The sequence below is a fragment of the Xenopus laevis genome, chromosome 1L (assembly GCF_017654675.1).
Source record: "Xenopus laevis strain J_2021 chromosome 1L, Xenopus_laevis_v10.1, whole genome shotgun sequence".
Lineage (NCBI taxonomy): Eukaryota > Metazoa > Chordata > Amphibia > Anura > Pipidae > Xenopus > Xenopus laevis.
The window spans coordinates 153,741,651-153,767,802 of NC_054371.1; the positions used below are offsets into that span (position 1 = coordinate 153,741,651).

General features: G+C 39.0%; 2 gene segments (V, D, J or C); both read left to right on the forward strand.

The window, feature by feature from the left end:
* Positions 1-16,391: 16,391 nt before the first annotated feature.
* On the forward strand, positions 16,392-16,897 carry LOC121394446. The segment is given in 2 exon segments: positions 16,392-16,458; positions 16,541-16,897. Coding segments are annotated over 2 exon segments (372 nt in total).
* A 1,917-nt stretch (positions 16,898-18,814) lies between these two features.
* Positions 18,815-19,440, forward strand: LOC108714908. The segment is given in 2 exon segments: positions 18,815-18,898; positions 18,981-19,440. Coding segments are annotated over 2 exon segments (375 nt in total).
* Positions 19,441-26,152: the final 6,712 nt, after the last annotated feature.

The window sequence follows — 26,152 nt, forward strand, 5'->3', positions numbered from 1 at the left end:
AATGGCTAGACACTAACTGAGTTATATACTGACAGTATCCATGTGAGTTTACGTTTCTGTTTTCTTGCTCCTAAAGGGTCAGTCCAGAAAAGCTTTGGAGAAGCCGCACACCACATGCTCGACAAAGGGGCATGTCCCTGAAACGTTGCACAACTGAATAATAAAATTGCAAGGGCTTGCCCTGCTACCGCAACTCCTTTGTGCCAGTGAAATTCTTCTTATTCTTGCTCCTAGAGGTCAAGTCTGATATTGAGCTTGTTCAGCCAAGGTCTGAAATTAAAACATCTGACAAGAGTGTTAAACTGTCCTGCAAGACAGGTTATTTATTCACCAGCTACTGTATATACTGGAAACAGCAGGTTCCTGGGAAAAGATTGCAATGGATAAGCAGCATATATCATAGCACGTACACGCTACTCACCCTCATACCAAGGAAGGTGCCACATTAGCACTGATAATTCACAAAGCACAGGATCCCTGCAACTCAACAATCTAAAAGTGGAGGAAACTGTTATTTATTACTGTGCTAGAGAAGACACAGTGAAAAAGAACCAACCGACTAGTCAAAAACAAAATTTAATTCTCTTAACAATTAATCCATTCCACCATTAGAGAGCAGGAGTATGTAAAGAAATGTACACATTCATATAACAGACATATGTAATCAACCCGCCATCAGGGACACTCATAGGGTCAAAAATTCCACATAGGGTAGCACTTCTATCAAACACAGTGTCGGACTGGCCCACCGGGATACCAGGAAAAGTCCCGGTGGGCCCAGGTGTCAGGGGGCCCTTGTGCTGCTAAACATTTGGCCTATTTCATGGTCATTCCCTATTTCTATGAGAAAAAGAGGCTAAATAGGTGGAATAATCAATTATAGTATGTAAAGAAAAGAGACTATGAGAATAGAGGTTGAGTGAGGAGAGGAAGAATAATATTACTTAGAGTGGGCCCCTGGTCTATGGTTTTTGGGAGGGCCCCTAGTGTCCCAGTCCGACACTGATCAAACAATTCCAGCTTCTCTTTTCTCTTTACAACCATTACTATAAATTGGATTTAGGTGTAATTAACCCACTACACCTATTCATTAAACCCAAAAAAGTCTTTATTTATTCTTCTGTTGCAGGCCAAAACTACTTATGAAGATATTTTGCTCTTACTTTGCTGCTTCCAAAATGTTCAATGGCACATTTAGAAAGATTAGGAGCTACAGTACATCAGCAATTTGCATAAAACATATAACATATACTGTATAATATGGTTAACCACTCTTAATGAGGGATCACCATATTGTTCATATGGGCATTGTGTACATCTGGACATGGTGTTTTAAAGGGGATCTAAGATCACAAAATGTCAGCAACCCTGACTGTCTTTGCACTTGACTGTCTTTGCACCTGTACTCAACTGTAACTCAATGGTTGCTGATTCTTTGCCTTTCAGAGAGGGCTGTTGAACCAAAGCCTGCTATAAGTATTCTTATTGATCTTAAACTGGCAATATCTTAGAATATAATAAAATATTTAAACTGAAAAAGTTCTCAGAGAAGCACACTAAGTTTTCACCAATTTCAGGTTTAGATCCTATATAAAGGAGAACTATCACTAAAATGAAAATATAACAGAAGCTTTAGCTCAAGGAGACCTTGTAGTTATGAGGATTTACCAAAACTCTCTCAGTGTTTTTAAAAAACAAGCCTGTGTTACATATTAGTATGCATGTTATATATTGTACCATTTTCAATGTCATTTGTATAACTAGAATGGTGATATAGGATCTATTATTGAGAAGGCTTGAGGCCTATGATTTTCTGTATAAGGGATCTTTCTGTAATTTGGCATTTCATCGCCTTAAGTCTGCTTAAAATAATGTAAACATTAAATAAAACCAATATGATTGTTTTGCCACCATTATGGATTTGCCATTTCCCATACACTGAAATAATTCTAATTTTTAATTATTTTCTTTTCCTCTGTGAAAATAAAACAGTACCTTGTACTTTATCCTAAAATAAATGGAGAATAAATAGTTATGTTATATACTGTATCTGTCTATTGTTGTAAATTTGCTTTAAAAAAAATTATTTTTTTTTCATACTTAAGCACTAATTTAAAATTTAGGCTATTTTTACGGACATTCCCCCCACTTCCATTATAGGCAGGGCAATGTTTTCAATGCATCTCAATCTCCTGTTAAAAAACATTTTTCGGCAAGTTTCACAGCAAAAATGATGTCCATAGATTTATGTCACGAATTTTCATTGAGAATATATAAAGTAACCAATCACATGCCAGGTTAGAAAAAACCATGATCAGTGCAAATCAAAACTGTGCTTCCTGTCTCAAGCTTGATAAACATCAGAGTATTGTGCCAGTTCAGCAACAGATACCATGTTTGTCTTGTGCTTTATTTTGTGCCTCTCACTTCTCTCCGGTGAGTGGGAAGGGTCTTACACAGGTTCATTTATTAACTGACAGTATTCCTGGGATTTCAACTTTTCTGTCTTCTTATTTCTAGAAGTCAAATCTGATATTGAGCTTGTTCAGCCAAGTACAGAAATTAAATCACCCGGTGAGAGTGTTAAACTGTCCTGCAAGACATCAGGTTACACATTCACCAGCTCCTGGATTAACTGGATACAGCAGGTTCCTGGGAAAGGATTGCAATGGATAGGTGCAATATAAAGAGCAAGTACAAGTACAAGCTACTCACCCTCATACCAAGGAAGGTGCCACATTAGCACTGATAATTCACAAAACACATCATTCCTGCAACTGAACAATTTAAAAATGGAGAATACTGCCATATATTACTGTCAGATTCACTGTTTTTTAATCTGAGCTGAATGCTGATTATTAATTTCAAACTCACTGAACAGTTATGTCCCATGTGGCCTCCCCTTATAGTCGCTGACTAACTCAGAGTTAGAGAGCTGAAAAGCAGGAAGTAGTGTTCTGTTATGTTAGACATCCAGTCACTCCAGCCTTTGTAGATTACATTTTTGGCAAATGAACTACATTAGAAACATGTTTTATTCTGTACAGCGTATTTATTTACCCAGTTTTTTTTTTTACACTGAACTGTTCCTTAAAGTCACATAACGGGTAATGGAACTGAAACTGATGAGGATAAAGTCAAGGAATGCAGTGATCAGAACAAGAAACAAGTTGCATGTATATTAATGTTTAGTGACAGAATAGCTTAAGAAAGTGGAAGATGTTTGAGTATGTGTCTGATTAAAAGCAGTGCCTGATATGGGTATGGCTGGTACCTGTACTTTGAAAAAAATATCTGCCTTCTCATCTCTGTTGACTTTCTTCCCTATAAATAACATTTGTCTCAAGTATCATTTTTATCTGTCATGATGGGGTGGGGACCCTGGTTTTAGGGTAGTGGCTTTTTCGTTGGGACACCAGAAGCAGTGATATACATTGTGGTACATCTGTTATATATTTTCAATATACATAAAGGACATATGGATGACCACATTAGCGATATGGGCATCACGTAAAATGACACAGTAGTTTCAGATTTTACCATCTTTTTTGAAAAGTGGAAAGGGCCCATGTCAGAAAAAACTGGCAAAACATCATTTTAATTGAACCATTTGGTATGCAGAAGGAACATTCTCTTGTCTTGTTGATTTTCATAAAGGCTAGGGAAGGCTTAGCCTCCCCAAACCTTCCCTTTCTTACTAAAAAGAATAAATAGGTGACATTTTTACAAAAATAAGTTGACAAACTGTTTATTCTGAAAGTGCCTGTGTTGGAAGTGGGGATCTCAAATAATCCACAACATTGCTGGCAATCTCAGTCACATCTCCAGCTTTGGACATGTTTTTTTCTTGGTCCAGTTTCAAGGTGATTGGCTAGGCTAAAGAACCTTCCTCCAGCCTAGTCAATCTCCTAGTGGCAAGACTGGGAAATACAACTTGAAGGGACAAAGCTGAAGTCCCTCCTTCTGTTTCAATCCCTGTTTATTTCTTTACTTTTGCCCATTGAATTCCTTTCAAATGGGAATAGAAGGGAGAATAGATTGGGTACATAAGCAGAAACAAGAGAGAAAGGAAAGGGTGAAAAAAAAACTGGAATACTTAGGTGACAGTGGAAAGCAGAATAAAAAGAAAGGAGATGTCAAATAGAGACAGGATAGAAATTAGATATAGCGCAAATACAAAAGGGAAAACACATGAGTCTAATATGAGAGAGAGAAATAGGGGGTCCATCCTTAGAAAATACGTATGTGATACAGATGTTGCTGTCTTGTAGCTAATGTCACACTGGGCTGTATATAAGTGCAGGCCAGGGAACAGCCTCTCCGCTCATATCTGCAGTAGTCTGTGTGTGCACTCAGAGCCATATGTCCTTGTGGTACCTTAACCCAATGTCTTTCACTATATTATGTGCTTGTGGTGTCAGAACTTATCCTGTGCTTGTGGTACCAGCATCTAGTGATTTTGTTGAATAATGTGCTAGAAATGCAAACTGATCACAAATTATTCAGTGCTGGGGTTACTATGCTATTACCCATTACAATAAGTCTGCAGTGGATCCAACCCAAACCCACCATCTCAGCTGATACCATGGTTCGTTCATCCTGCAGCCCCAAGCTAGTGTTCAACTACACCTCTCAATATGTTTAGATAGCCGAATGCATATAGTGGGTTTTTATATTGGAGAATAAATAACAGGGAAATTGAAGCGACCACTTGTTTGGTCCTTGCAAGGTAGATAGATTACCTGTGTAGAACCTCCTTATATCACCTTTGTTGTCAGTGTTTTTAATTCAGCAGTCTGATGTGCTGGAATAAGCAATACACATACACATCTTGCCACTAGTCAGGGACAAATAAATTCCTTGGCATTATGCTTACTTATTACTGGGGGACTTATTTGTAAGGTCTTTTTAAAACAGAATCATAAAAAATCTTCTTTTACTCACTTATCTAACAAAAATATTAAATTCTGGAGTGTTAGCTATTAGGGATCTGATTGCCAACACAGTAGTTTGATTTATGACATGCCATGTATTTTCTGGAGATAAGCAGACTTGCAAGACCAAAAAGTCCTGGCAAGGAAGGGGTTAAATAGCCTCCCCAACCACAAAAATCACCCTCCGCTCATGATAGGCTGATTTTGCTTCCAGTAAGGATTAATTATAACTTAGTTTGGATCAAGTACAAGTTCTATTATTACATGGAAAAAAGAAATCATTTTCAAAAATGTGGATTATATGGATAAAATGAAGTCTATGGGAGACGGACATTCTGTAATTTGGAGTTTTCTGGATAACATGTTTCCGGATAACAGATCTCATGCCTGTACTTCAAAAACAAGCTATTTATGCTGTTATTACATGTTATATACTGGTATGAATGTAGTATGCAGAGTACAGTATAATTGTTATATTCCATTTATTTTACTATTCCTCAGCATCTCATTGCCTATTCATTGCCTTGTGATCTTTGCCATTTTTCAGGGATTAAGTTTAATCTCTTTACAGTACCTTGTAAGGGGGCCACCGCTATGTTATTGAGTACCTACGATAATAGTATTACTGTTATGGTTTTTTTTTTTTACTAAGCATTCTTTTATAGACATCTATCTTCAATAAATGTGTCCAGAATAAAGAGAACATCTGCTATGATTATTCCATTTAATGGATGTGTAACCCAGCTGTAAGTGTTTCCTGTATACTGGCAGGGTCGGTTTATTAACGGTATGTGGCAATATTCCAACCATTGCACTGTACTCGAAAGTTTGCTTGTGCCTTGCTTTCGGGTCTTGGTTGACAATTTCTTCACATTTAATCTCCAACATTATATTAAAGTTGCACTTGCCATTTTATTGATCTATTGAAGCACATTATATAGTAAAACCAATGACTACTGGAAGTAATACAACATTGACAAACACTACCAAGAAGACCAGGGTATCTACAGGCTTTTTTTTGCACAAAGATCAATCTGCGGTGCCATAGCCAGCGTCACTACACAATCATAATTATACCCTAGAATGGGGCAATGATGGAACATAGAAATGAGCAACATTTTTCACAAGATATGGCTCTGCAACAAAATTCCACATTTCAACATCTGTGAATATTTTCGCAAACCCACAGCAAAAATAAAAAGAAAAACTTGGCGACAAACTACCCATAGGCCACCAATGTATTTTGTGTGAAAGACAGAAAAATCTATGCCTAAAATTCCAATGTGTTCTGTGCAGAAAAGTCACCATGAATACGATGAAGAACGTCCATAGAGTGCTCTGTTATTTGCATGGAAAGTTGTGATGGAAAATAAAATCACCAGAGACATAAATCACTGCAAAAAACTCCATCTTGTGTTTCAGTCTGGCAGCTCAGTAATAATCCAAGTGCAGAATCTGAACTGTTACAATTTGCTACATTTGCTAGAAATGTATCAACCAATGTATCAATTCAGAACAGTTTACAAAATCGGTGACCCCCGCCCAGAGCTGCTTCAGAAAGGCTGTATATAAGACTTTAAACTTGAATAAAAGGTAATTGAAAAAAGTGAACTACTGTACCGGAAAACAACTGAATTGAAAAAAAGTATTGGCAGGTGAACAACCCCTATAAAGTTCAGTGGCAGCAGTGACATAACACACCCGACTGATTTAGTCTTCCCCAAAAAAGGCAAGTGTTGAATTTATTTTTACTTACTGCATGTCTGTGAGGGACTTGCTGAATTGATAGTCTTTTTCTGGTTTATTGCATATTGGTAACAATACAGGAATTGATTTCTAAATTAGAACTATATATAATATAAATTTTATGCATTTCTCTGATCTGCCTGAAATCCCATCTACTATCAGTCTAACACCAGTCCTAATTGGCCATGCCAGCCAAACAGGAAGAGTTGGGAGTGTGTCCAACTGCATCAGATTACAAACGTGTATAAATAAAGGCTACAACCAATTTATGCAAATCAATGTTGTGCTTCCTGTCTTGAGCTTGATAAGCAGGAATTGGGGGCTGTTATTCATCAACAGAGTATTGTGCTAGTTCAGCAACAGATACCATGTTTGTCTTGTGCTTAATTTTGTGCCTCTCATTTCTCTCCGGTGAGTGGGAAGAGACTCACACACGCTCAGTTATAAGCAGTGTCCGTGCATATTAATCATCTTTTTTCTTATTTGTAGAAGTCAAATCTGATATTGAGCTTGTTCAGCCAAGTACAGAAATTGAAACACCCGGTGAGAGTGTTAAACTGTCCTGCAAGACATCAGGTTACACATTCACCAGCTACTGGATATACTGGATACAGCAGGTTCCGGGGAAAGGATTGCAATGGATAGGCATGATATATCCTAGAAATGCAGATACACGCTACTCACCCTCATACCAAGGAAGGTGCAACATTAGCACTGATAACTCACAAAGCACAGCATTCCTGCAACTGAACAATCTAAAAGTGGAGGACACTGCCATTTATTACTGTTCTAGAGACACAGTGAAAACAACCAACTGACTAGTCATACAAAATGTAACTCTCTTAACAATGAATCCATTTCACCACTAGAGAGCAGGAGCATGGAGCAGGAGCATGTAAAGAAATACATTCATTCGTATAACAGAAGTATGTAATCAACCCGCAATAAGGGAGATTTATAGGGACAACAATTCCAGCTACTCTTGTCTCTTTAGAACCCTTACTTTAATTAGCAAACATGCATTAGTTAGGCCTGTTAAGTGAGCACTAAAACCAAAAACTGAATATGGCTAAAAATTTGAAATTTTATATACTGAACTTATTGCACCAGCCTAAATATTCAGATTCTCAATAAAAGCAATGGTCCAGGACTTCAAACTTGTCACAGGGGGTCACCATCTTGGAAAGTGGCTGCGACACTCACATGCTCAGTGGGATCTGAGCAGCTGTTGAGAAGCTAAGCTTAGGGGTTGTTGCAATTTATCAAGCAGAAAATGAGGTTGGTCTGTAATATAAACTAATGCTAAAAAACTTTTTATTAAATTCTAATGCTAATTGCACTGTTTCTGTGCTGCCATGAAGTAATTATCTGTATTAATTACTAATCAGCCTTATATTGTGACATTTGTATTCTATGTGTACTGTATATTTTGAGTCGGTTCCTAAGCTCAGTGAGTGACAGCAGCACAGAGCATGTGCAGTACTGGTATGAGATCCCTTCTCTGTGATAATAAAACTTTACCTTGTTATTGACAGCAAAACAATCCTATTGGGTTTATTTAATGTTTCATTTTTTAGCAGACTTAGGATATAAAGATCCAAATTATGAAAAGATTCCTTATCCAGAAACCCATAGGTCCCAAGTATTCCCAATAATTGATCCCTTATTAAAAATCTGAATTATTGGGGGGGCGTGGCCGAATGCCGAAGTAACTGGTCGCACAGCAGTGAGCTCCGTGGGCACATTGATCCTGATTCTACCCTGACCGAATAATTTTTTGGGACTTTATACTTATTTATCACTTTGCCACGCTTGGCGATCATGGGTGGCTCTAAAGGTCCAAAAAAACCTGCTGATACGTCGCAAAAGATGGATCAATACGTGAGACGACCCGTCCAAGATGGCGCCGACGGCCCTTCACCACCTGTGACGTCGGAGCCAGGAGCCAGGGCCTGATAAAACTATAGCTCCAGTTTTGGCCGCAATTGCAGCCTGTCAGGCAACTTTAACGGCCCGGATCGAGGAGGTAAAGATTGATTTGTCTCTCATTAAGGTCGACCTACAAAATATAAGGGAACGTACGGCGGCTGTTGAGACCAGAGTAAGCAGTAATCTGGAAGACTCCTGTACGCCACTCCCAGAGCGGATGGACGACCTACACTACCAACTCAAACAACAAGCTGCGCAACTTGACGATTATGAAAATCGTCAGCGGAGGAATAATGTTCGCGTGGTGGGTCTCCCAGAGGGCTCGGAAGGTGAGCATGCGGTGGACTTTGCCGAATCTTGGCTTAAGACCCTATTGCCACAGGCCACCTTCACAGCACACTTCACAGTGGAGAGAGCGCACCGTGTTCCGGGGAGGCCTAGACCACCAGGAGCCCCACCACGCCCGTTCCTTATCCGACTACTACATTTTCGGGACAGGGACACTGCACTGACTGCAGCTTGGTCGTTGGGGAAACTTGAGTTTAATGGCGCTACGATCTCCTTGTACCCTGATTATTCTACGCACTTGCAGAAACTACGCAGCACTTTCACTGAAGTCAAGAAAAGACTGCGTGACCGGAATCTCATCTATTCCATGTTGTACCCCGCGCGGCTCAAAGTCGTAGAGGGCAACAAGGCTCATTTCTTTACCGCTCCGGAAGACGCCCGGGAATGGCTAGAAGCAAGGCCCAGAAGAAGCCCCAGACCATGACCCGCATTGTTGCTTCAGGGTCCCTTCCTAACTTGGATCCGTACTGGGCTCCTCAGGTTCCACGGTGGCCTTACTCCACTGATTAGGAGCTGCCGCCCAAGATTGGCATGGCTACTGTTGGCCTAAAGGTACTTATTTGTTGTGTCATTTACTGGCTATTACGCCATTGGTTTAACCTCTTACATAGACGCTATGCAGATGTACAGTCTGTGTGATTGTGGGTCGTCCTCTGTTCTGCGTTGTTGTTCCTTGTTTATAAATGACTATGCCTGAACTACACTTTTGCACCCTGGTCGCTTCACTCTATGCGGGGTTCTCCCCACTTGGTGCGGATGAGCGTGGTTCTATACCCTGTGCCAGAGTCTGGATATTCTGCATGGATGCAGCTGAAGTCTTGCCTAAGGATTACCCTACCTCGACACACGGTCTGCACGATCGATTGTTGTCTCATTCCTGTCCTTCATGGCCACCTACACTGAGGTCAACACTGGAGCAAGCCTTTTACTAATTGCCATGGTGCTGTCTCCTCCTCACGAGCATTATTCACTCTCCATCCATGATTGCTCTTCAGTTTGGGGCCTTCTTAAGTTACCTGTCTTCAGCGTGGATACCTACCTTACTTGTCTGGATGTCCTACAATATTTTGTTAAGTAGCTGCGTTTTGGTCCTGCTAGTTTACAGCCCACGGCACAATTTCACAGATCTCTCAGCTGGTTGCGACTGAGCTATGGGCAACCACTTTCTCCGATTCCAATGATGTTTGGGTTATTAAGCCCGCCAGACTTTCAGGACTGGGCAGGGTGGGGGGTGATTATGCGGGATGTATGGGTTTATGTTATGTTTTTTCCTCTTCTTTTCTCTCTGTCCTTCTATCTTTTTTCTTTTTCTTTTGGCTGGAAGAACTGCTCTCGCTTTACCTTGAAGATCAGGGTGTCACCTGGGTACCATGGAGTCGTATTGGGGATTGTGAGTATATATTGTCTCTATGCTGTAAAATGTCTATAGTGACTGTGGTATCTTGGAATGTGAGGGGTTTGAACGATAAGGTTAAACGTGCATTGGTTTTTAATTATCTCAAATCGTACAACCCTCACATTCTCCTGCTTCAGGAAACGCACTTGACCGGGAATAGGGTCCTTGCTTTGTGCAGGCCCTGGGCTTTCCATACGTACCATACCACGTTCTCTTCCTATGCTAGAGGCACATCTCTTATTGTCCGTAAGGGCTTACCTTTAGACTTCCTTGATATTCGCTCTGACAGGCTGGGTCGTTACCAGATATTGGCGTGTACCATAGCTGGAAACCCTCTTTTGTTGGTAAATGTATATATTCCTCCCCCTTTCACTGATGTGGTGCTTCAGGAAATATATCAGGGTATAGTGCAATTACCCCCTGCCCCCCTATGCATTGTGGGAGACTTTAATGCCTGCTTTAATCCTGCTATAGATACTATCTGCAGCGGCACCAGCCACTTCGAAACTTGCAGAGTGGGCGATGGCTTATAGCTTGACTGATGTTTGGAGGTGGAAGTTTCCCGAGAGGCAGGAATTCTCCTGCTATTCTGCCACTCACCGCTCTTTATCCAGGATAGATCTAGCACTTCTCTCCTCCGACCTTTTGCCTAGAGTGCGTGAGGTCAAATATTTACCCAGAGCAATCTCTGACCATGCTCCCTTATTACTTTCTGGAATTACTCCCAGATCCCGCTTCTAGACAATGGAGACTTGGTCCCTTCTGGTTAAAGAATGAGACAGTTGTAGCCAATTCCGCAACTGCCATTAAACATTATTGGCAGGAAAACCGACAATCTGCTTCCCCCCAAATAACGTGGGATGCCTTCAAGGCTGTTATGAGAGGTAACTTAATAGCGTCTATAGCTACGGTGAGAGCACATGGTAAAGATAATTTAAGGTCTTTGGAAATGGCTGTGAGAGACACGGAATCTGCTTACATACTTGACCCATCCTTGGACAACCATACCGAATTTGCAGCGGCTCTTAGATGCCTTAATCTGTACAGGATAGAACTAACTAAAAAAAAGATGCTCCATGCTACAAGCACGATGTTTGCCTTCTGAGATAAAAATGGGAAACCCTTGGCATTTTTAGCCAAATCCCAGGAAAACTCTACAGCCATTCCAAAAATTAAATCGTGCTCTGGTGATATCCTTACCTCTCCTAGGGATATTTCCTTGGCATTTAGCGAGTTCTACAAAGCTTTGTATGCTTCTACCGCCCACTACTCCAATGCGGAACTGCACGACTATCTTAATACCATACGCATACCAAAACTTTCTCAGACCCAAGCTAAATTCGTAGATTCCCCCATTTCCCAACTAGAATTGGCTGAAGCCATTTTATCTTTCCCCTCCGGGAAGGCCCCTTGACCGGACGGTTTTCCTATAGACTGGTACAAGATTCATGTTAAAGAACTTGTCCCCATTCTACATGAAACACTGTCTTCTGCCTTTCGAGACTTCTCCCTTCCTAAATCATTTGCAGAAGCAACCATTGTGCTTATTCCAAAACCAGGAAAAGATGAACTACTATGCTCCTCCTCAATAATACTGAAGATGTCCAAAAACGCTCTGCCTGTTCAGTGTAGGATATCAGTGCAACTTTCCTCTTACAGGTCACCACTTTCCTGATATTTATGCTTTTAATATACAAGAAATGAGGAGAGCACTCAATAAGCATAAATGCTGTGGTTACTTTATTCAATGCCGACCACCAGTACACGACATGTTTCGGGCTTCCTTGCCCTTTATCAAGTGTAACATACAATCAGAACGTGCAGGTTTTTAAACACTCCCCTACCATCCCCCACCATCGTTGTGAGTAATTGGTTCCAAACAAACAGGAGGTGTGTGTTAAGTCCATCTTATAGTCCATATGTGGATGTTCAATCCACTGTGTGTGCCTTCTATATTAAAGTATCCAAAACAGCCCGGTGACTGTGTCCATTTCACACAAGGTTAATCACATATTCAAGTATCAAAGTACTATGCTCCTCCTATCGCCCAATCTCATTACTGAATATGGAGGTTAAAATCCTAGCCAAAGTGTTAGCTAACCGGCTGTACAGGGTAGTATCGACTTTGGTGGAACCTGACCAATCTGGATTCATGCCTGCCAAATCTACCTCATTTAACCTTAGAAGGCTATTCCTCAATTTACAATTGTCTCATGAGAATGTAGGATCCAGATTGGTGGTGTCACTTGATACGGCCAAAGCCTTCGATTCTATTGAGTGGCCCTATCTCTGGGAAGTTTTGATTAGAATGGGATTTGGTCCTACTTTTATTAAATGGGTCCAATTACTGTACAGTGAACCCCAAGCAGCCATTAGAGTTAATGGGATTCTTTCTCCCGCTTTTCACTTATCTCGGGGCACCCGGCAGGGCTGTCCGCTTTCCCCACTCCTTTTTGCTCTGGCCATTGAGCCTATGGCCATTGAGATTCGGCATTCCCCCCTAGTGAGAGGACTTCTCTATAAAACAGTTGCGGAAAAAATTTCAATGTATGCAGACAATACACTACTCTATCTCGCTGACCACCGCACCTCTTTGCAGTCCTCATTGGGTATTGTCAAGCGATTTGGGAACTTTTCAGGCCTCCAAATAAATTGGGATAAGTCCGTGATTTTTCCTTTGGACGATCTAACTCCAGATATGTTAGACCCTCATTGTGAACTGCAAATTGTCCACTCTTTCAAATACTTAGGGTTACACATCCGTCTACATTTCTCTTACACAATCTCCAGCCACTTCTAAACAAATTCAAAATGACCTTGTATCATTGGACAAACCTACCTCTCACTCTCATCGGCAGAATTAATATCTGCAAGATGGTTTTCCTGCCGAAATTTTTGTATATTCTGGGCAACACACCATGTCATATCCCAAAGAAAACCTTACTAGATATCGATCGTATCCAATCCGCATTCATTTGGGGGAACAAAACCCCGACACTCTCTTGTGCCACTTTAAATGCCTTGCCTGAACATCTAGGCCTAGCATCCCCTAACTATGAGTTATACTACTTAGCTTCGCAGAGTACTCACGTAGCTAATTGCTTTGACACTAAAAACCCTGCATCGACTCTGGAAGCTCTTTACCTTACCTCCATAGAAAGTCTTAAGAATGCCTTATATAGGAACAGGAAGGATATAAGCCCTTTACCACCGGTACTTGACGCTACTAAGAGAGCTTGGGATGCCATGTTACACCTAACTGATAAAACGGGGTGCATTTCTCCGGAAATGCCATTGTGGGGCAATAGCAATCTAGTGCATTTTTCTACTTTTACGGAGGCAGGGACATGGGCTAGACTTGGAGTTAAACGTATTAGGCACCTGTACACCAACAATGCTTTGCATACTCTTCCCCTCCTGCAACAGGTCACCTCCCGTCCCAACCTCTCTGAGTTTAGGTACCTGCAGATTGCACATTTGTGTACTACCCAATTCCCCACGCCCCCACTTGTGCAGCATACTGACATTGAGGACCTGATATCTCGCCCGCTTAGGACGAAGCTCCTTTCGAAGACTTACAAATTGCTTCTGTCTCGGAAATATGACCCACGACCTAGGGTTAAATATAAGTGGGAAGCCAGTGGGATTCAGCTAGTTCAGGATGACTGGGACGAAATTATTGAATCTTTGTACAAACCTCTTGTTAGCACTAGGGATAAACTTGTTCAATTTAAAATTATGCATCAGACTTACCTTACCCCACAAAAACTGCATGTTATGGGTAAACGTGATCTACCTCATTGTCCGAGATGTAGTGAACAGCTAGCCGACTTTATTCATATGATGTGGCACTGCTCAGTTGTGCAAAGGTTCTGGCACCAGGTTACTCAATTTATGGGAACGGAACTAGCCTTGCCCCAGGTACTTAACCCTGCCACTTGTTTGTTGGGATTAGTAGATTCCATGGTACCCAGAGCCCGAACCAGAACCTTAATGAGACTGCTCTTGTTCTACGGGAAAAAGACTATTGCTCTACACTGGATGGGACCTTCACCCCCGACTTTGCGGCACTGGATTGCTCTTGTTAATTCTCAACTGGAACTTTACAAACTTACTTATGTGGCAATAGGGTGTCCAGGAAAATTTGAAGACGTCTGGTCTCCATGGACTGAATCTCTACCGACTTCACTATAATTGTCACTTATTCCTCCAGCCACCTTATTGCTGTCTATTGTTTTCTTTCCTTCTTTCCTATCCTCTAATTTTTTGTTGTTGAAAAATCAATAAAAAGCATTCTTTAAAAAAAAAAATAATCTGAATTATTGGCAGTATACACCTATAAACATGTTTGCTAAAAATTAGCACAATAAATAGAACATATCATTCTAAAACACTAATTTGAAACTTGGGCTCTTTCACAGACATTACCCTTTTATTATAATATGGAATATTTTTTATTCCATAACAATTTGTTCAGAGTCCGCTGACTCTATTTAAAAACAAATTCCTCCCTTCTATAAGTTCCAGCCTTTGAGCAGCTCATTATCAGGGGCTTCTAAGTGGATTTAATCAGCTCATTTGAGGTTCTGTGAGGCCAGAAGCTAATGTTTTTGTTTAGTGCCAGAAATAACAGAATCCATAGATATTTCTTAATTAAAACAATAGGCACAAAGTATGTTCAGCACAAGACCTATTCATTCAGCTAATGTTGAAAATGGGTATATACTGTCAATTTAAAATGTAGATGGCCTTCCATAATTTAGAGCTATCTGGATAATTGGTTTCTGGATAATGGGTACCATACATGTAGTTCTATTCATTTTACTATTGCTCAAGTAACAATATTTCCTGAAGCCTACTCCTTCCCTCAAGGTATTCAGGATACTTTAAGCTAATAATGTTCCGCATGGTATAAATATCAGTGTACCAGCTGGCATGCCAAACAGTGCAATATTTATCATCAATGTACAGGCAGTGATATGGAATGCATACCTACAGCTAAAACAAATATCTGTCCACATATATCTGTGCTGAGAAACTTTTTCAGGAATGATGGGATAAGTGAAGAAAGACTGCAAATGGCTCTAAACATATACATACCCTAGAGCAGGACTTTGCAAACAGAGTTAAAACAGGGAATTGGCACTAGGGCCTAGAAGCTGTCTATCTTTGTATAATTCAAAGCAATACTGTTATATAAACATCTGCACTCATATGTTTGTAAAGCTTATATCAAATTTGTATTATATAGTAGACATTCTAATTTTGTGTAATCAGAGTGTCTAAGCACCCTTACACACTCTTTGGCACCAGGGAAAGTGGCAATATTCTTTTACAAATTGTCATATTTTTACTGCATGTTTATAGAAAAGAACCAAGAGCACTTTATAACAAAAAAAATATTTTTAATTGGGTCAAAACTTGGTAGTTGCATACTGTTTTGGTTTGGCTCTCTTTGAACCATACATTTGGGATTAACCATAATTAAATGTTCCAAAATTTCTTTTAAGGGCAAACCATATACCCAAAAAAGTGGTTTTCATAAATTTTTGTTTAAAAATACCAACATTGATATGTCCTAAATCCAATATGTATACTTTAATCTCCTTGACCACGCAGCTTAAAAGTATAAAATAATTTTTCATGACAGATGGGAAAACAAGTTCCCCTGAAGCACAACAGGTACTGATGTTCCTCCATCTCGTTCCATCAAAGTAATATTGTCAGAAGAACAATGGAAAGAACACGTTTTTTACATTACATTACTTTTACATTTTAAATGAGTAACGTTCTATGCCAGGCTCTAATCTGCCTGAATGTGTCTAAATTCTTAACAAACTGAAAAATCCCACTTGTTATTAGAAATAAATAATTTTGTTCATATTAACTACTGGGGAATTTATAGTTGGGAGAATATGTAAAGTAAACAACCACAAACCAAAGTAGAAAAAAACCATGATCAGTGTATGCAAATCAACGCTTCCTGTCTTTAGTTTGGTGAACAGGATTAGGGGGCTCTCATTCCCCCATCAGAGTAGTGTGCCAGTTCAGTAACAGATACCATGTTTCTCTTGTGCTTTATTTTGTGCCTCTCATTTCTCTCTGGTGAGTGGGAAGGAACTCACACAGGCTCAGTTATTAACTGACTGTATACATGCATATTAATTATCTGTCGTCTTATTTGTAGAAGTCAAATCTGATATTGAGCTTGTTCAGCCAAGTACAGAAATCAAATCACCCGGTGAGAGTGTTAAACTGTCCTGCAAGACATCAGGTTACATATTCACCAACTACTGGATATACTGGATACAGCAGGTTCCTGGGAAAGGATTGCAATGGATAGGCATGATATTTCCTAGAGATGCAGATACACGCTATTCACCCTCATACCAAGTAAGGTGCCACATTAGCACTGATAATCCACAAAGCACAGCATTCCTGCAACTGAACAATCTAAAAGTGGAGGACACTGCCATATATTACTGTGCTAGAGACACACTGAAAAGAACCAACTGACTAGTCATACAAAATCATTCTCTTAACAATTAATCCATGCCACCACTAGAGAGCAGCAGCATGTAAAGAAATACACACATTCATATAACAGAAATATGCAATCAAGTTATTTTGCACTTATTTTGCTGCTTCTTCAAGATCAATGGCACATTTGGAAATATTAGCAGCCAAGCCAGCAACTTCTATAGAACATATAACCACTTATAGTTTTGAAAGATGGTTACCCACCCTGAATGATGGATTATCGAATTGTTCATATGGGCATAGGGTAAATTGGGAAATAGTGTTTAAAAGGGTTTAAAGATCTAAGAACATAAAAAATTATTGATATAAAATAACTCAGAAATTAAGTCTTGTTAACACTTTGGCAATTTACATTATGACTGTCACCTTTCTATAAAGTTCTTACCGTCTGGGGGGCTCAGGTACAATTTCACAATAGTGGGTGGGCTGTGACAAAAAGGGGAATAGGGGAATACATGGTCAGAAAGATGGCAACTAGGTAGGGCAATAGCATGTGGATGGACAGAGGGTGGGTTATGTAACAGCCTCAACCCTAACTGTCTTTTTACTTTATGTACAATCACAGAGAGCTTTACAGCCAAAACTCTGCAATAAGCTGAAAGCTGCAAGTATCTCAGAATAAAATAAAACATTTAAACTGCAAAAGTTATCATAGAGGCACTGTAAGTAGGTTTTATATCAATTACCTTTTTGGGTTTATACTCCCTTTAAAAAAAATTAAAATGCAACATAAGTTTACCCCCCTTTTTCTTGCCTGCCTTGTTATAAGGGCTTGCCAAAATGCTTTCAGTGTATTTAAAAACAGCCCCATATTTTCTATTATTAAATATGTTATATACTGTACCATTTTCATTATCATTTGTGTAACTAGAATGGTGATATTTTGTAGGATCTATTATTGAGAATACTTGGGACCTCGGGTTATCAGTATAAGGAATCCTTCCATAATTAGGATCACCACATCTTAGTTCCGCTAGTTTAGTGAGGATAGAGTATAGGTATATATTCAATTATCCAGAAACTCATTCTAAAAAAACTTTGAATTCTGGGTAGGCCATTTCCAATATACTCCATTTTAAACAAACAAATCATTTTTTTTTAAAATATTTTCCTCTATAATAATACAATAGTACATTGTACTTGATTCTAACTAAATTGCAAGGACCTATATTGGCGGCGCAACTAACCTTTTAGGATTATAAAATGTTTACATTATTTTAGCAGATTTAAGGTATGGAGATACAAATTACAAAAACATCCCTTATCTAGAAAATACCAGGTTCCAAACATTCTTAATAATAGATCTCATGCCTGCACAAGGTAGATCAATTATTGCAGAGAAAAAATATATTATTTTTGAAAATTATAATTAGCTACTTAAAATGACAGTATACACCGAAAATACCTTTGGTAAAATGAACACAATAATAGGATTGGGAGATGGCCTTTCATAATTTAGAGCTTTCTGGGTGTTGGGTTTCCAGAAAAGGAATACCGTACCATGATAATGTTACATTGCACTGAGCAATGTAAGAATAAAATAATTGTTCATAACAGATGGGAAAACATGCATTCCCCTGAAGCATGACACGTACTGATGCTCCTCCATCTCGTTCCACCACAAGTAATATTGTCGCAAGTACATGGGAAAGAACACACTTTCACATTTTAAATGAATAACATTCTGTGCCAGACTCCAATCCGCCTGAAGCTGAAAAATCTCATTTGTTATTAGCAATCAAAATAACATGAATAAATACTTTTGTTCATATTAACTAATGGGGAATTTATAGCTGGGTGGATATGTAAAGTTACCAATCATAAACAAACATGTATAAGAAAAAAAGCCATCATCAATGCATACAAATTCAGTTTGCACTTCCGGTCTTGAGCTTGATAAACAGGATTTGGGAGGCTGTCATTCCCCCATCAGAGTATTGTGCCAGTTCAGTAACAGATACCATGTTTGTCTTGTGCTTTATTTTGTGCCTCTCATTTCTCTCTGGTGAGTGGGAACAGGATCAGTTATTAACTGACAGTATCTTTGTGATTTAAGCATTTGAGTGTTTCTGTTTTCTTGTTCCTAGAAGTCAAGTCTGATATTGAGCTTGTTCAGCCAAGTTCAGAAATCAAATCACCTGGTGAGAGTGTTAAACTGTCCTGCAAGACATCAGGTTACACATTCACCAGCTACTGGATACACTGGATACAGCAGGTTCCTGGGAAAGGATTGCAATGGATGGGAGTGATAGATCCATCAGATGCAGAGACAAACTACTCACCCTCATGCAAAGAAAGGTGCCACATTAGCACTGATAATCCACAAAGCACAGCATTCCTGCAACTGAACAATCTAAAAGTGGAGGACACTGCCATGTATTACTGTGCTAGAAGAGACACACAGAAAACAACCAACTGACTAGTCATACAAAATGATTCTGTGTAAGACGTGATTCTAAACCACCACTAGAGAGCACCAGCATATTAAGTCAGATAACAGGTAGTGGAACTGAGACTGATGAGGATGAAGTCAAGGAATGGAATCAGAACAATAAACAAGTTGCATGTATATTAATGTTTAGTGACAGATTAGCTTAAGAAAGTGGAAGACTTTTGAGTATGTGTTTGATTAAAAGCAGTGCCTGATATAGGTATGGTTAGTAACTATACTTTGAAAAAATACCTGCTTTTTCATCTCTGTTGACTTTCTTCCCTAAAATAACATTTGCCTCAAGTATTGTTTTTATCTGTCAGGATGGGGTGGGGACCCTGGTTTTAGGGTAGTGTCTTTTTCCTTGGGATACCAGGAGCAGTCAAATACATTGTGTTACATCTGTTATATATTTTCAATATACATAAAGGAAATATGGATGCATCTTTTTTGAAAAGCGGAAAGGGCCCCATGTCAAAAAAACCATTTGCCATACAGAATGAACAGGGTCAGACCTGCTCCCTGTCACCGCTGCCCTGAACCTCCTCCTCCTGGTTCTGGTCATGAAAGGTATGAGCATGGGAGCAAGCAGGGAAGATGGGGGGCGGCCCAGTCCGACCCTGAAAAGGAACATTCTCTTGTCTACTTTGTTAGAAGGAGTTATCATATCTCTTTCTTTGGCACTGGCATGGGGCCTGTTATCCAGAATGCTCAATTACAGATCTTCATGCCTTAAATCTACTAGAAAATCTTTATTAAACACAATAGGCTGGTTTTGCTTCCAGTAAAGATTAGTTATATATTAGTTTAGATTATTTTGTTTTATTATTACAGAGAAACAAAATCATTTTCAAAAATGTAGATTATTTGGATAAAATGGAGTCTATGGGAGACGGCCTTTCTTTCAGAACATTCTGAATAACAGGTTTCCAGATAATGAATCCCATACCTGTACTTCAAAAACAGGCTATTTATGCCAACCGAGTAACTACAGTATGCCGAGCCCCCTGCAAAAAAATCTTCAGAGGGCCCATAGAATCTTCTTGCCATTTTACAGGGCATAAAGTTAATCTCTTTACAGCACCTTGTATGCGAACCACCACTATGTAATTGAGCATCTACGATAATGAATCAGTATTACTGTTTTTTCACATTGTTATTTGTTTCTTTTTTTTTACTAAGCATTTTTTTATAGACATCTTTCTGTTTTCAATAAATTAAAGAGAACATCTGCTATGATTATTCCATTTAATGGATGTGTAACCCAGCTGTAAGTGTTTCCTGTATACTGGCAGGGTCGCTTTATTAACAGCATGTGGCAATATTCCAACCATTGCACTGTACTGGAAAGTTTGCATGGGACTTGTTTTCAGGTCTTGGTTTCACATTTAATCACCAAAATTATATTAAAGTTGTACTTGCCATTTTATTGATCTAATGAAGCACATTTTTTAGTAAAACCAATGACTACTGGAAGTAATACAAAGTAGACAAACAATCTGGCACCATTAGCAAGAAGACCAGGGTATGTATAGGTTTTTTTTTTGTTTTTATACAAAGGTTGTGTATCAAGATGCGGAACCAACATAGCCAGCGTTGTTACACAGTCATAATTACTGTTTGCTCTAGAATGGGGCAATGATGGACCATAGAAATGACCAAGATTTTTCATCAGATATGGCTCTGCAACAAAATTCCACATTTCACCATCTGTGAATATTTTCAAAAAACCACAGCAAAATTTAAAAAAACATCCATAAACCCCCCATTGTATTTTGTGTGAAAGACAGCAAAACAAATGCCTAAAATTCCAATGTATTCTGTGAAGAAAAGTCACCATGAATACCATGAAGAACGCCCACAGACTCTGATTTGCATGGACAAGCTGTGGTGGAAAATAAAATCACCATGGACAACAATCACTGCAAAAAAACTCCTTTTGTGTTTCAGTTTGGCAGCTCAGTAATCCAGGTGTAGAATCTGAACTATTACAATTTGCTAGAGATGTATCAACTAATGTATCAATTTAGAACAGTTTAGACATTTTTAAACTGAAAGGGGTTGTTCACCTTCCAAACACTTTTTCAGTTCAATTTATTTCAGATTGTTTCAATTACTTTCCATTATGTATTTTTTTAAAAAAATTTTTAAATCTAAGCTTAATGTATAATGATCCTGTCTGTGGTGTTTCAGTCTGACAGCTCAGTATTTCAGGTGCAGAGTCTACTATTGTATCAATTCTAACAGCTGCTTTTAAAGGGGACCCGTCACCCAAAAAAATTATTCAAAATCCTATTTTATCACATTAGTCAAGCAAAATGAACTTTAATTACACTATATAAATTATTTGAATCTTGTTTCCTTCAGTCTGGGAATTCAAAATGATAGCAAGCAGGCAGCAGCCATTTTGTGGACACTGTTATTAAGACAAGCCTTGTATCATCTCAGAATCTTGTTTGTGCACCAGAATGGGACCCGATGTCCATTTCAATGCACTGGCTACACATTTTAATGTTAAAGAGAACAGGGGAATGTGGGGAGAACAGTGACATCTAGGAAGTGCTGAATGGAAAGTGAAAGTAATTGCCTGCCCCGCCTCTATGCCCATGGCATAGAGGAGGGACAGACAATATTTGATTGACAGCTGAGATTTTTAAATGAGCTTACAACGGCCATGAATGCTTTAATAAAAAATAGAAATTGGATTTCATGTTTAATTTGAAAAGGACTTTTATTATACAGATTTTTGTGTCTGGGTGACAGGTCCACTTTAAAGTGGAATGTCTTCCAAACCACAATTTGATAAAGAGACCCACATAACACAGAAACCCATCACAGTTACCTGTTTGTCAGCAACCCCCCCCCCTCAACTTTACACTTGAATATTAGAAAAATGGTCACACATAGAAAATAGAAAGTAATTGGAAAAAGCTGTTATTTCTGGTGAACTATTGGAAAACAACTAGGTGTTTGAAGGTGAATAACCCATTTAAATAAAAAGTAATTGAAAAACGTGTACCCGAAAACAACTGAAATGAAGTGTTGAAAGGTGAACAACCCCTTTAAAGTTCAGTGACAGCAGTGACCTAACACCCGACTGATGAAGTCCCCCCAAAAGGGCAAGTATTGCATTCATTTTTACTCACTGCATGTTTGTGGGAGACTTGCTGAATTGATATAAATATACATCCAAAAACAAAACTCCAGCATGTTCATGGAGGAAGTGGCAGCACCTATCACACTTGATTGATTCAGTCCCCCCTAAAAAGGCAAGCATTCCATTAATGTTGCCACAATTAATGGATTGATCATCATTTTCTGGTTCATTACATATTGGTAACAATGCAAGAATTGATTTCTAAATTAGAACTATTATTACTTGAGTGGGAAGGGACTCACACAGGCTTGGTTATTAACTGACTTTGCTCCTAGAAGTCAAATCTGATATTGAGCTTGTTCAGAAATCAAATCACCCGGTGAGAGTGTTAAACTGTCCTGCAAGACATCAGGTTACACATTCAACAGCTACTGGATACAGCAGGTTTTTGGGAAAGGATTGCAATGGATAAATAACTGACACATGGCAAAGGAGGGAACAAACCTACTTTGCCTAAAGGCAAAAAAAGTTTAGATTTAGCAGCTACAGTAGGTCGGCAATTTGTATGGATCGTATAAACCTTTATAGTTTTGGAAGATGGGTTACCCAGTCTGAATTATGAATGACCACATTAGCCATATGGGCATCAGGTAAATTGACATAGTGGTTTCAGATTTTACCATCTTCTTGAAAAGTGGAATGGGCACCATTTGGCAAAACATTATGTTAATTGAGCAGAAGGAATATTCTCTTGTCTATTGTACCTTATTAGATGGACTTGCCAAATCTCTTTCTGTGGTACTTCCAAAACAGGTTTTCCTATGCATTCTTTTTTAGACATCTGTCTATCTTCAATCAATTTGTCCAGAAGAAAGAGAACAACTGAGTATTCCATTTAATGGATGTGTAATCCAGCTGTAAGTGTTTCCTGTATACTGGCAGGGTCGCTTTATTAATGCACTGTACTGAAAAGTTTGCATGTGACTTGCTTTCAGGAGTTGGATTAGCATTTAATCACCTATTTTAAATAAAAGTTTCACTACCCATTTTGTAGATCATCATTTTCTGGTTCATTACATATTGCTATCAACGCAGGAATTGATTTGTAAATTAGAACTATTATATGCATTATAATTTTATGCATTGGTCTGATATGCCTGAAACCCCATCCACTATCAGTCTAACTCCAGTCCTGACCTGTTGAGATCACTGACACAAGATGGCCCTGTACAAATAGGAAAAGTTGGGGGTATGTCTAACTGCACCAGATTTCAAACATACATATATATGTAAAGCCTACAATACATTTCTGCAAATCAATGCTGTGCTTCCTGTCTTGAGCTTGATTTGAGCTGTTATTCCCCCATCAGAGTATTGTGCAAGTTCAGCAACAGATAGCATGTTTGTCTTTATTTTGTGCCTCTCGTGTCTCTCCGGTGAGTGGGAAGTGTCTCTTATGGGCGCAGTAACTGACAGTGTCCCTGGGATTTAAACTTTTCTGTTTTCTTGTTCTTAGAAATCAAGTTTGATATTAAGTTTGTTTGTTGTCAAGTGAAAGTAAAGCATCTAGTAAGAATGTTAAGTTGGCCTGTAGGACATTGGGCTATTCCTTCACCAGCTACTTGATATACTGGATACAGCAGGTTCCTGGGAAAGGATTGCAATGGATAGGTGCAATACATCCTGCAAGTGCAAGTACAAACTGCTCTGCCTCTTAGCGAGGAAGCTGCCATATTAGCACTGATAATTCACAAAGCACAGCATTCCTGCAACTGAACAATCTAAAGGTGGAGGATACTGCCATATATTACTGTGCTAGAACTGAACCAACTGATTAGTCATAAAGAAATATTCTCTCTCAGCCAGGCATGAATCCAAGTTACAACTTGAATAAGCAACATGTCAACAAGTTGAATATATTAAATGTTTACAGTGTCAGTTCACCTACTCATCAAACCATTTATTGGTTAAGGCCAAACTTACGTCAGCATCTGAGTTTGAATGTCAATGGCCTGCCTCAATTTGCATATCATCAGGGAAGAACATTTTATGTAATGCAGCAACTAAAACCCTTCCCATGCTCAATACAGACTACAGATAGTAAGAACTGCACATTATCTGCTTATATCTAGCATATATATACTATTTTATACAAATTGAGTCTGTAAGGATTGTATTCCTTGGCTAGGAAATTGACATCAATTTTGATCCTAATATCTACTCTTAAGTTTTATAGACCAACCACGATAGCTACCTGAGAATAAAATTATTTTTCTTCTAGTAAGTTAAAAAACACCAAAGTAAAACACATATTTACTTTACATATCTACTGTATTTAAATGTACAGAAAACACTTTCATTAATTGATCTGTATGGCCATTGAATGTCTTAGTGTAAGAATTCTTGATAAAATAATGCTCACCAATTCTTATGGGTCAACACAAGTTATATGGTCTCACTAAACTCCCCTTGTCATTAGCAATCAAGGGATCTTTGTTTGAAAGAGGAAATAGGAAGAATCTTATCCTCTGACATCTGTTGAAATTGTGAGAAAGTCTAAAGTACAGTATGCAATTATATGTAATCTGACTCACTGCACTGCTAGTCTTGTCTGATATAGCTGAACTCAGGCCTGGATTTGTGGAAAGGCCACAAGGCCTGGGCCTAGGGTGGCAGGATTTTAGGGGGCGGCATGCTGCCCAACTACACCCACATTGGTTCAGAAACATGCGCAGGAGATACAATAGTTTTTTTTAATCTCCAGTGCATAAATCCCCATTGCTATGGTCCTGATGATGAAATTTTGCTCGAATAAAGGGGAGGGGACAGGGGGCACCCGCTATGTAAATCCGGCCCTGGCTTAACTGCACTCTTTGCTTTTGCATCCACCCTCAACAGGCGTTTACTAGTCAGCTGTTTAAAAGCATATACCTGATTGGTTGCTACACCTGATGGAAACTAAATTACTTTCACAATACATTCACATTAGTCCTTTCTAAATAAAAATAAATTTAAATATACCAGAGCAGCCAGATTTGATTGTCAGCGGTGGTAGCCAATCCAGCTGCAATCAGCTATAATTAAAACAACCTTAATCAGTTAATAGAAATTGTGGAGGTCTTTCCTATCTGAGATCTGATCTTGATAAGCAGGAGCTGGAGGACTGAAGTCTCATTGCACACAGTACTGTTCTACTGCAGTAATGAATACCTTGTTTCTCTTGTGCTATATATTTTGCCTGTCTGGTGAGTGGGAATGGATAAACACAGGTTGAGTCATAAATGGACAGAAGGCTAAAATGTCTTTTTTTTTCTTGTCCCTAGAAGTCAAGTCTGATATTGAGCTTGTTCAGCCAAGTTCAGAAATCAAATCACCTGGTGAGAGTGTTAAACTGTCCTGCAAGACATCAGGTTACACATTCACCAGCTCCTGGATACACTGGATACAGCAGGTTCCTGGGAAAGGATTGCAATGGATAGGCAGAATATATCCTGGAAATGCAGATACAGACTACTCACCCTCATACCAAGGAAAGTGCCACATTACTTTTAATTCACACAGCACATCATTCCTGCAACTGAATAATCTAAAAGTGGAGGATACTGCCATATATTACTGTGCTAGAGACACACTGAAAAAAAACAACTAGCTGGTCATACAAAATGTAATTCTTTTAACCATTAATCCAGTTCACCACTAGAGAGCAGGAGCATGTCAAGAAATATGCACAT